At 41.9% G+C, this 13119-nt stretch overlaps 1 protein-coding gene across 1 annotated transcript in view; it reads left to right on the top strand.

Annotated features, from left to right (window-relative positions):
- Positions 1-5058: 5058 nt before the first annotated feature.
- Positions 5059-13119, top strand: part of LOC106812312 (alkaline phosphatase-like) — a 26092-nt gene continuing 18031 nt past the window's right edge. The window contains exons 1-5 of the mRNA XM_014816153.1: positions 5059-5197; positions 7200-7420; positions 8245-8422; positions 9612-9778; positions 10566-10773. Coding sequence (XP_014671639.1) covers positions 5119-5197; positions 7200-7420; positions 8245-8422; positions 9612-9778; positions 10566-10773 — 853 coding nt within the window. The 5' untranslated portion in view covers positions 5059-5118. The remainder of the gene's footprint in view (positions 5198-7199; positions 7421-8244; positions 8423-9611; positions 9779-10565; positions 10774-13119) is intronic.

Below are 13119 nucleotides of genomic sequence, written 5' to 3'. Positions count from 1 at the left end.
AAAAAGATCAACGCGAAAATGGGACGAAGCAACAGACCTGCATGTCCTTTTTCTACACAAATTCGTTCTCAATCCTTAACTTAAGCACATCTCGTTCGCGTCAACATTTGATCGATTATCGAATAGGATGCTGCACAGATAACACTAGTTATTCATATAAACAAGTCGGACATAATATATATGCTGTAAAAACTGGCAGACATTCACCTTTACCGCACTGGTGTTCGTCTCACCCACACCTTCGATACTGACTGATTATGAAAAACATGCATGACTAGTAGGCCCCTATAGGCTTACATGTTATAGAAGCAAGCAGATCAGCTGTACTAGGAGGTGTCACGTAGCTGAGGTAATAGGCTGGTTCATATTTATAGGCTTTATATTTATATTTTATAACTTTTTACAGGCACATTTCTGGATATTTATCCCAGACTATAATGCTATCGTCACATATTCATCAAATAATGTCCCCGCCTGTTATAATCGCCATCTGTAGTTTTATATACGTGCCTCGCAGATAACAATAGCGGAGAATTGAATGTTCGAATTCACACATCACGCGTGGTTTCTAACGCTTCAAGACAGACCTAGAAAGTAATCAGAGTTTCCTGATAATAAAAATTTAATAACTAAAATTAGATACGCTGACGAAATTGTTACGGACAGCATTACATACACGGCGCGCACACCGCGCACCGCGAAACCGCAACCACGCACCGCACACTGGCACGCACGCACGACGCACACACCCACACCGCGGCGCGCTCTATCCTTTACACACACCAACCCACAACACCACACACACACACACCCCCCACCACACCACACCACACCACCATATCCCAACCACCACACACACACACACACACACACACACACACACCACACCCCACACAACACACACACACACCACACACACACACACACACACACAACCACACATATACATACTAATCCGTAGTAGTAATATAACTATATATAATATCAATATATCAAGACGTAATAATAACAATTATTTTGTTTATTTATTCCGGATATAACGGGCCCTGTGGTCTATGTATTACACGGGTAGATTGCAGTGCTGTGGCATTTGTGAGCTGATTGTAATTCGTATTCAATTCAGTGTATTATTTATCGTGTTTTAAATCACATTATAGTACATTATTTATATTATTATATTATTTCCAAAAGTAAGATCACCGCATTAGCCGGCCCTGGCTCTGGTCTGACAGCTTGTCCCAACCTGCGAGGACATAGGGATTCCTCTCTCGTGCTCTCTCCAGTAGTGCGCATTTTCTGCACTTCCATTGGGCAGTGGGTGGGGGCAGCGGCAGTTCCTTGAGATTCTTCTCCAAACCCCATTTTTTATAGAGCCAAGGGCTCCAACCACCACTGGTACAATTATCGTCTTAGTATTCCACATAATAATAATTATTATTATTATCATTATTATTATTATTAATATTGGTATTATGTACTGCGCATTATTAGTGTACGTAAAACATATATTACATAGGTTATATTTATATATAATACTCGGGAGTGAATAATAATAGATCTATAATCTATTATTATTCACTCCTGATGTAACGAATCAACTTTCTATATATTTATATCTTTATTTCTATTTATATAGAAAAATTGGTAACATCTCTAACTAGAGGTATCGTATATATTGAACTGCATAGGTTACCTTGTAATTTCGTATCGTTTGAGAAATTGGCTCATTTAAGTTAGGCTATATGTAATATTATACGTCCTATATCTTAAGCAAATAATACTTATCACATTGATCTATTTCTTTATTTATATTACTGTTTCATTACACATTTCATTTATTTACATATTTATTTAATGCATATAAAACAAGTAATTAAATCTCATCACTATGGTACTATCCGGCACTACGTACGTCACCACACGGTAAATTAAATACACTGAGCATGTAAAAACTGTAAAACTACCAATAGATCGCTTATCGATTCGTGATACTTATCGATGACGTTAACACGACTAATGCGACATTTTTAACCTAAAAGGCTCGTAAATAAAATCTTGCGTAGAGTCATTAGCTGACGCCTGAATTTTGCCTATGATATCTTGTATGCCGGAAGGTCGGACAGTCCTCGATCGCTTTGGGGAAAATATTACTACTAGTACTACACAGCCGACCTATAATAAATATAGCTAATAGCGCATGGTGGTGGTGGGGGGTTAACGGCTGTTTACAATGCGCCAGCGTGCTCAATAGGAGCGGGGGCCGTTGGGGGATTGGTTTTTAAGTTTAGATGGAGTAAAGACGAGAAAAGAGCGTTCGGCCAACTCAAGCGATCGCTGACCTCCGCGCCGATATTAGCTTACCCGACGTCGGAGGACAAGTTCATACGGATGCAAGCAATACAGGCTTAGGAGCTGTGTTGTCGCAAGTTCAGAATGGCGAAGAGAAAGTAGTAGCATACGCCAGTTGGACGCTGAACAGCTCGCAGGCGAGATACTGTACGACCAAGAAAGAATTGTTAGCAGTAGTGGTATTTGTCAAACAGTACCACCATTATCTATGGGGAAGACCATTTAAGATAAGAACGGATAATGCATCGTTGACTTGGTTGGTCAATTTCAAGAACCCGGCGGGGATGGTAGCACGATGGATAGCATTATTAAATACGTACGACTTTGAAATTGAGCACCGGAGAGGACAGCATCACCAGAATGCGGATGCGTTGTCACGTAAGACATTCGGGAAATGCCCGAACGAGAACTGCCCAGATAACAGGCATAGAATGATGGGAGCGGGGGTCCGACCAGCGATGAAGATGCACTCAGGGGACAAGGAAACGCACGTTCAGAAGGAAGAAGACGAGGAAAGTAGTAGCGAAGAACCACCCAGCTGCAGTGGGGGACGATAGGATTCTACATGGAGATATGAACCACCCAGTCGTAATGGGAGGAGAGACGATTCTTCATGTGAGGATAAGGAGCAGCGTTGGCAGGTGTTAGTAGTGACCGAGGGAGAGCGAGAGAATCGCAGAGAAAATCTCGAGGGTCAGGGGAAGACCATAATGTATGGAACCCAGAAAATATTAGGAGATTACAGGATAAGGTCCTTGTAATTGTTTTCTTCAAGGAACGAAAAGAAGCGGCGTTGGACAGACCTAAGTTCGCAGAAATTGCAGGAATGGGGTCGGAGGCGAAAGCGTACTGGGGGCAGTGGAATCAATTAGAGGTGCAGGAAGGTAAATTGTATAGACGATAGGAGACACTAGTCACGCCGACTCATCCCATACTTCAGTTGGTAATACCTAAGGAATTGCAAAGAGAAATATTTCAGCAATTACATTACCATCGTACAGCAGGACATCAAGGAGAGAAGCGGAGTAAAGCCAGCATACAGAAACGGTTCTACTGGCCACACTACACGAAGGATATTAAGAGATGGTGCCAGTACTGCACTGTCTGTGCTCGGAAGCGACCTGGAAAAGGGTTAAGAAGGGGAATGTTAAAACAGTCGGAAGTAGGAGCGAGTTGAGAAAGAAAAGGGAAAGGCAGAGGAGAAGTTAAGAGTAGAATTGGAAGACGAAGGTGTATCCGAAGGCGGATACTAATAGAAGTTGGAGGGAGTTGTGGAGATTTCGGGGGTGTGTAACTCACAGGAACAGTAAACTAGATCAGGATGGATATAATAGATTAAACTCACAGTATAGATGGAATAGCCATATATTGACTAAAGAGAGGATAAGATATAGCCAGCACATGGAAAGCGCGCACGTCCATGGGCGCAGCCATCTTGGATCAGGCTATCACTGCTACTGCCATGGTCGGGGAAAACAAGGGGTGAATACGCGGAAAGCAGTAACGCAAGATAAATAGAATATAATAATCAACGCGGTTATGTACTAGTGGTCAACAAAATATATGAGGAGATTTGAATAGAATGAATAGTCTAAGCTGTCGAAGAGAGGAATATTTACTTAGAAACAAGTTGCATAAGGCGATGCAATCATCGTACCAGCCACGGGTTGCGTCATCAGGTGAAAGCGATTGCACCAACGAACGAAATCGGCGTGTGTTTTGACAACGCGTGCAAAACAACGGCACGTAGGGGGCCGTTGCCAGCTAGGTATATAAGGCTCGCCGAATCGCAAAGCATTAGCGTTATTTCTCAGGTTAGGTTTAGGAAGAAGAAGAAGAAGAAGAAGAAGAAGAAGAAGAAGAGAAAGCAGAGAACGAAGAGAAAGAGAGAGAAAGCCGTTTAGGTCTATAGAGAGAGAGAGAGATAACGGAGGGAGTAGAAGGCCGGGTTTTCAAGTAGGTGAAAACCGGAGAACAACGAGAGAGGAAAATAAAACGGAGAAGGAGAAGAACGGGATTTCAGTTAGGTAGAGCCAGAAGCGACTACGAGGGAGACACCCGTGGAGGCTGCCTAGGTCTACGCAAATCAAGGACGAATGTGAGAGAGGAAGACGAAGCCGGCGACTCGTTAATGCTGTAATATTAGACGAGATAGATATAGGATCCGCTGCATATACGAATGCAGGGGAATTATTTGTAAACTAGTAGAAAGCAATAAAACTATAACCGTACAGTTAACCTAATCTAACTGTGTTCTGTTCCACTGGTACTACCTGTTATTTGCTACGGGCATCACCGTCCTGCCTGATATACCGGCAGGAGCGAACACTGGATCCAAACAACTAGGAAACGTGTTAACTATATAACGCCTGTCGTACCGTAGTGTCTACCCCTAGGGCCACTACAGTAGGGTGTGTGCGTTTGGTAATCTAGATTCATGGATATAACTAAACAGTCTGCAGAATTTCATACGGCAAGTGCTCGACGTTCTCTCGCGGACAGCACCTTATCAAGCGTACATAATAGATATATCTATTATGTACTCTTGACCTTATCAATAGCTTTTACGGTATTTGCTAAACGTATGTGGTGACTTCTGTGATATGTTGGTGAAAATGTAAACATTCGTCACCGAATATAATGCACATTTTCTCCGATTAGATTTTGTAACTGGTTATAAATCTAGCAATGACAGAATGGGCAGTATAAGTGTGTTAGACCCCATGGTAGTCCTTGTAAGCTTATCGCGTAGGCGTAGAGAACATCGTTATGAAATCCACTACAGCAAGGACTTGCCTTCGGATTTTCATTATAATCCAAGCTGCTACGTTCGTAGTACCATCTGAAGGTATTGTATATGTAAACGTATATATAATTGAATAATCATTAATAAGAAAACTTATAGTATTAGTGAATTAATCTACAGCGCCAACGCTACAACGCGCAGTTCATATACTTATACTTTATTATTTTTATTATATATTACTATATTATTATTATTGTACGTATTATTAGTTCATTGTATTATAAGCAAAGAATAACTGTGACACTCGGTCTAAAAAATAATGCCACCGTATGCAAGCTAGGGATAATAACGACCTGGCGCTTTATAACGATGTAGATGTTATAAGTGCTCGCTGCAGGTTACTCTAGGAAATTATTGAGTATCATTTTGATATCACGGTCGGCAACAGGAGCCAAAAGCAACTGTCGATATCTGTGCAGCCTTACTGTTGACGGAATGGTCGCATTCACACGGTGCGAATGTTAGCGTGAGCCTTGTACTGCAGTAACAATTCGCAATAATACATTCACCGAATCTTGTTGTCTCGAACCTGTTACTGAGTATGATTTAGTTATCAATATATATTTTCTGTTTTACGAAAAGCTACAGTACTATACGTGCGACCTCGGTCAGCAACACGACTTAGACTTAGGATACAGAACCTTAGCTGACAATGAGACTTATAATATCAGTTTGGAAACACAGATGTAAAGGGGGAATATCGTACATGGTGTCAGTTTTGTATATTACTCAGACACAGGCGAGTAGGACAGTAGAATGCAATGTTTGCAGAGAAAAAATGCTTTAAGATACATATGTCAAACCCAACACAATAAATGTGGGCGGGTGACGACATCGACAAAACTCGATTTGACTATAACAGTCTGACCAAGAATATAATGCAAATGATGCAATCATGCATCATCCGACCAAACCCACGAACACGAAACGTTATCTGCTCTATATTAGTCAATGCCCAGCCAACGAATATATATATATATACCCATTTGAGTCACTATACTATACAACAATACATCATATACACATACATTTTTATATCATATTTTCAATATACACTTTTATTCAGAGGCAAAATCAGCAAGAAGCCGTATCTGTCTGCGGATACCTTGCCTACAGAGGCACAGCAGGCTAATTGCTGCAACATTTGGTAACAGGAGTGTTTGAATATTTGTATATATACATATGCATATATATATATATATCAGGAGTAGATGATAGGCCTATTATCTACTCCTGATATATATCGATATGCGTGCGTGCGTGCGTGCGCGCGGGTGTCTCTAACGTTCTCGGCTTTCCCTCCTCAATCCACCGGAACGTGAGTTAGCTAGGCCTATATGTGATCGCTCGACATCTAATACATATTCGTGAATATATGTCTGTTGTTTGTCTGTTCTCAATGCAAATCAATATGGAGCACTCTAGAAATGTCCAAGGACGTTCAGAAGGGGTAACTTTTGATGCTGAATGTCATCGTCACCAACTGAGTGCTTTATTTCCCGTGCACCGCCGGGTATCCTGCTAGCTATAACATAAATGGCCAGCCAGCAAGTGACCGCCCGCGCATGCGCTGACGGAAGCAGCTCTATATCCGCCTCTATACGCCACGGTATCAATTCACGACAGGCATGCAAGCCATCGTTTACAGAGGCATCCTACAATATATCACAAAACTGAACAACCGTCTAGTTTAGTATTGTCGTTATATAGCACCTGATTCCTGAGTGCTTGAACTCAAACAGACTCTGATATACGCAAAGGCCGCGCAAAATCGAGCATCCATCTTGCATTTGCTTAGTCGCGCTGGTATTACAATGCAGGATCTACATTTGCTGCCTGCAACCTTTGTCCATATCCAATGAAACGACAAAAATGCCGTTCTCCGAATAGGTCTAATGTGAATTTCTACACTCCCGCTTTTATACACCAGCGAAAACTACCCCCTCCCAGGAAATGAGTTAATATCTCTAGATAATAGCTTTTGTGATAACGTACACATATACAGGTTTTCGACATTTACCAGCCAAATATTTGCAATTCACAGATGCGCAATTTTGGAATGAACAAACACAAGCTCTTCTAAACAAGTACCTACAGACAGATTATAACTGCGGCGTTGCCAAGAATGCTATATTATTCATCGGCGATGGCATGGGCCTCCCGTCACAGTTCACCGGTAGAGTACTGAAAGGTCAAATAAAGGGTAAAACAGGAGAGGAGGAGTTTCTTGAGTGGGAAAAATGGCAGCACACCGGACTTGCAAAGGTACAGTCGCGCCTGTTGTGTATTTACGATATGTTCGTACTTAGCGAGGGGTCCGTAGATTTACACCTTCGTACGATTTTACGAACCCGCCGTAACATATTATCAGGACTCAGGAGTGTATCATATAGATATATTATATGTGTAATATTATATATATATGTATATATTATATGTATAATATGTCTATATTATACACGCCTGATATTATCAGTGAGCGTTCAGCAGATTGCAAGCGTCACAAACTACTACTAAACATTATTTATTGCCACCGAACTCATAAATGTGTGCAAACACTAGACTGAGTTTGAATTAACTTAAGAATCGGCTTGTTAAGAGATTGCGAACTAACTTGTCAGTCTCCCGCGGACCTATCCACTAATACGTTTAATGTCAGTCTATATGTATATGGTTCGTGCCTGTTTGCGCGATGAACTGCGCACTTATTATCGGATCATAACTCATCTGAACACCACCCCCCCGAATCAATGCGGTATTTGAATTGATTACTCTCACTACACTGCCGGGGGGGGAATTATGAGCAAGCATACAAGAATGTCAAGATTTTCTAACGAAACAAAACCACACAATAGCGCACAGTGTGGTTGTCTAAACGTGTTCAACACAACTGTATGAAAGCCCAGACGCTTAATTAACGAATACCAACGAATGAAGCCCGTGACCTAATTGGTCAGCTGAGTAAGGATAGACGACACAAATTCTGCTTAAGCACTAAAGCTCTTTACATTTCCAATTATACATTTTCCAATGACGAATGGGCTTTCAGGAGGCTGAGATCATTATTCTCTGAATAATTTTTTTCACAGACTTACAATACGGACTATCAAGTTCCGGATTCCGCTGCTACTGCAACAGCCTTCCTATGCGGTGTGAAAGCGAAGAAGGGCACTGTGGGCTTAGATGACACTCTCATCGACAGAGGCGACTGTCCTTCCGCGAGTAAAGCAGAAGTGTCCTCGATTGCCGAATGGGCCATCGCGGCAGGTTGTTGCAACATAGCTTACCACCTAATAACTTCATAAGTAGTAGTCTTCAAAAGTCCAAGGGACTATAACGAAGACGAAGAGATAAGTTGATCAAATCGATAGATAAACACTGCGAAATGCATTAGAAAAAGCTGCAAATTTGCAATTTACCAAAGAGGAACGGAGAGAATACCACCATGCAGTTCATCTTTAAACTTGCACTCCCTCAAAGCCATCAATGAAATCTGCATTTAGATACATTCGCTTAATGGTGCGCCGAATGAGCAAATAATATACAATCCCTTATATGCACAGATATTTTGTATTGTTTGCTTAAAGCAGGATCTTAAAAACAGTTGGATCTTGTGGCACTTGGCGTAAAATTTCATGCATTTTCTCACCCACATATCGCATTTATGTACGTTATACCTTGAGCTAATCATCTTCTCAACATAACACGTGTATTCGATATATAGATAAACACGAACAAGTGCAATAAGATTAGAATGCAACGTGGAAAGCCGGATTCGAAATCGCCACAAAAGCGCCACAATGGTTGCCGTTACGAGCTCTACATTGTTGGCTAGTATCAAAGATCATATACAATTGTATATGATCTTTGCTAGTATAGACCTTAAAGCGTTGAACTAATTTACCATGATAGGAGAGCTAGTTTGACTTGAGGTTGAGGACGGCAAGCCCTGCTATTAGTGTTTGTCGATAAAATCATGGGGCACCTATTACCTCACATCTCGCAGCATGTGTGAGAAACGATCTATGAAATGATATATCACTGGTTCGGCATAATAATAGGAGCAGAACCTAGGCTATACGCATATATATATATATATATATATATATATATAATTAATTAATTATAAATTAAAAAATCTTAATATTATATAATATATATCCTATAATTATATATTATTATTATATTTATTTATTTATTTATTTAGTTATTTATCTATTTATCTAATAAATTTATAATGCCAGATATGTCTACGTCTACTATCTACGATCGACATATATACCACTCTACATATCTATTTATTTATTTATATATAATTATAATGCCAGATATGTCTACGTCTACTATCTACGATCGACATATATACCACTCTACATATCTATTTATTTATTTATATATAATTATAATGCCAGATATGTTGACAGAACGTCGGTCCACACGTACGTCATTTCTGCAGGAAAGTCAGCAGGCCTGATTACGAGCGCACGAGTGACACATGCGTCACCAGCACCACTCTATGCTCACTCAGCCGACAGGAAATGGGAATCGGATACGGCTGGCAACAGCGAGTGCAGAGACATAGCGCGTCAACTAATAGAGGACATGCCTGGCAAACAGTTAAACGTACATCTACTTCCAATCGTATTATTTTATATCTTATACGCACATCCCGATGCTCATATAATTTTATGATGAAACCAGAAATACGTAGTGCGTAACACAGTAATGTATGATACGTTATTAATATGTATTCGTAAAAAAACAATCAGGATATTATTCGTGCTATTTTCGACATGCACACTTCGACAGATGCGAATTTTTAAACGATGGCAAATTGAAACCATTTTTTTCTTCTTTCCAATCAAGGGGCGTGCGCGTGACCTTTCAGTCTGTGCTCATTGACGTATTACGGATATAATCCGATAGCAAAAAACCCCGATTTCTGGCATTATGTTGTTTCGTGATTTTCGCCGTAGCGTAATTCTAGCTAGCAATCTATATTACCTCAAATACTATTACCTGCCTTTACAGCAAATCAGGAGCAAGGCTTCCTTCCTGCGCCTTCATACCCCTTGATCTTCACGAAACAGCTAAACGTTAGAAAACCCAAACGTGTATACGTGTACTACTTACTGCACAACATTGATGAGTTGTAACCAAATATTATGCTTGCCCAGTGAAAGCTATAACTGGCAGTTATTAACGTTATTCGTATTTCAATCAGTAAAAGGTATTATTTCGTGCTAAATATTAGTGCAGAGGCTCAAAAAATCAATCGAGTCGCGGTGCGCATGGATTTTATCCAATAAAAGCTACTATCGCGTTTTTTACGCCTGACAGACAAATAAACTGAGAGGTACATGAACATAGATCTCCTCTATTCAAGGACTCCTAATAACATCCTATACAGGTGGTACTTGGAGGAGGCAGATCGCGATTCACACCTACTACGCTGGCAGATATTGAATACCCGGAGAAATTTGGAAGACGCTCCGATTTCAGGAACCTGATCAACGAGTGGACAGAAGAGATGACGAAGAACGAGTTGCAACACGCGTACGTTTGGAACGCAACCCAATTCAACTCTATCGACCCGGCAGATGTAGACTACCTTCTCGGTACGCTGTACGCCGCCTTTCAAATAGACATGATGGAATAGAGAGTATCCTATAGAATATGCACACCACGATAATGATATACTCCTAGTTTGATAAGCACGTCTGCACAACATGTGCGATATGTGTACAGGTTTTATTATTTCAATTTAATTAATCTCTACATATATGTAGCTACATGTTCCTACACTAACATGCAGTATGGACATTATATTATATTTTATCGAATAAAAATCACATAGAAGTAAGCTCCTCCTTGTGTGGCGTAGCTGTGTGTGTGATGTGTGGGTGGGTGGGGGGGGTGTGTGGTTGCGTGTTCGTGTGTGTGTGTGTGTGCGTGTGTGTGTGATGTGATGTGGGGTCTGTGGTCTGTGTGTGCTGTGTAGTGTTAGTGCTGTGTCGTGTGTGTGTGTCGTGTGCTGTGTTGTGTGGGTCGTAATTGTGTTGCCTTGGTGTTGTCCGTGTGTGTGTGTGTGTGTGTGTGTGTGGTGTGCTGTGTGGGGGGGGGCTCGTGTGTGTTGATGTGGTGTCGTTGTGTGTGGTGTGTGTGCTCAAAATGTGTACTGTGTGTGTGCCCGTGTGTGTGTGGGCGGTGATGCCGTGTGTGCGTGTTATGTGTGTGTAGTCATGAAACGCCCGTGCGTTCGTCTGGCGTTTGCCGCCTCTCTGTCTCCTGGCCCATCCAAACATTCTCACAACAAACAATTCTCTCGCTCTCCTGACTCGTAATGGCTGTGTCTCGTCTGTCTCGCTCGGTCTCTCTCGTCTCTCCTTGTCCTGTCTGTCGCTCTTCTGCTGTCTGTCTCTCTCTTTCTCCTCTCGTAACTGATCTCTAAAAATATCACCGTGCTTAAGACAGTCAACACGTTACGGCTCTAAAATCCTTCCTTCAAGTTTGTAAAACCGAGTATCGTTCTTGTATCTCAGATGTACTCTGTTGTGTTTATCTATTGCGAGTAATCAAGTCTCATTCTGTGTGGCGTGTGATCTCTTTTCGTCTGGTTAAGCTTCGCCTCCCCCTCTCCCCTCCCGTCGTGTACGGCGCTCTCAGCTCCTCTCGTCTCTCTCTCTCTCCTGTTTGCTGTTTTGGCTCGCGGTTGCCTCCCTTTCCACTTTTATAGTCCAGGCATACTATTGAAATGATAGCATATTAATAATCTTGTTAGGAAGTCTTTTTTATTTATATAGGTTATGGGTTAAATCGCAAACAATAGTGAATCATTGAATTTATCATAGGTGAACCATTCTAACATTTCGAATCTAAGATAAAAATTAACCTTTTGAATTTTCAGGTTCTAAGCATTGGACTGGGCACGATCACGATGCGTCAGCGTCACATGGCCCACCCCAAGAGCCTATTGTCGCTTGATCCGACGGGTGGATCCGGGGTTGCCCATGGATAAATGATCGCAACACCATGCCGATACGTGGCTTCGAGTTGGTGACTGCCTCGAAGTCGTCTCAGCTCAATGGACTGTCGCTGGCTACCTCGAAGCGAGGAATCCCATGTTTGGTAAGCAACAACGGACATGACTCGATTATACCCACATGATCGTTTTGGTATGTAGTGTTTTTTTGGCGTAGAGTACACGTCACGACAAACGAGCTCGCAACTGCATCGCGTACGAAAAATACGTTTCGCCTAAGGCATCTCTGCTCACGATCATCGAGCTCACGCATAGAAATAGAGTATACTAAACTCTATGATAGTATTACATAAATAACTATATATGTCAAAGTTGGTCACTGCCTGTCTACTTAAAGCAAACGGTACGACCACCATGCGCCAGCTGGCCGAGCCCATCTGAAACCAAAACTAAGCCAAAAATGTGAATTCTGCCGGTGTGCGCGCCGTAACATTTCAAATGGAAGTAGTGACAAATTAGCGAAGCTTGGATTTATCATGGCCACACGTTCAGTGTGAATACGAGAGAAGCCTTCCGTGTGCCCAGTGCTTGTCTCAACCATTGAGCACTGTGAATTCTGCCGTGCTCGAAGACTAGCGAGTAAATGGCGGTCCCGTCTCAAAGTAGTTGATCTTTGTAGTTCTTGATCCGCTAAGGACCAATGCGGGAAGTATAAAACCACTGAGGGCGCAAAAAAACTCTCGGCTGTCGACCACCCTCAGTGCCTTTCGCTCAAAAACAACTAAACACCGGCTCTAGTACCTCACAAGTAGGTCAAGCCCCATGGTACTAATAGGTCCGAGCTGACTTGGCGGAATCAGGCAGACAAGATTATCCTCGTGCGCGGCAGTCTCAGCTAAGCTGTCCGTCGATACGAGGAACTTATTGCACGGGACGTTCACCTATCCTGCGCATATAGGCTCGTCATACGTAGGCGTAGCTC

This window comes from Priapulus caudatus, unplaced genomic scaffold, assembly GCF_000485595.1.
Source record: "Priapulus caudatus unplaced genomic scaffold, Priapulus_caudatus-5.0.1 Scaffold633, whole genome shotgun sequence".
NCBI classification, from domain to species: Eukaryota; Metazoa; Priapulida; class Priapulimorpha; order Priapulimorphida; family Priapulidae; genus Priapulus; species Priapulus caudatus.
This window is presented reverse-complemented; position numbering and strand designations above follow the sequence as displayed.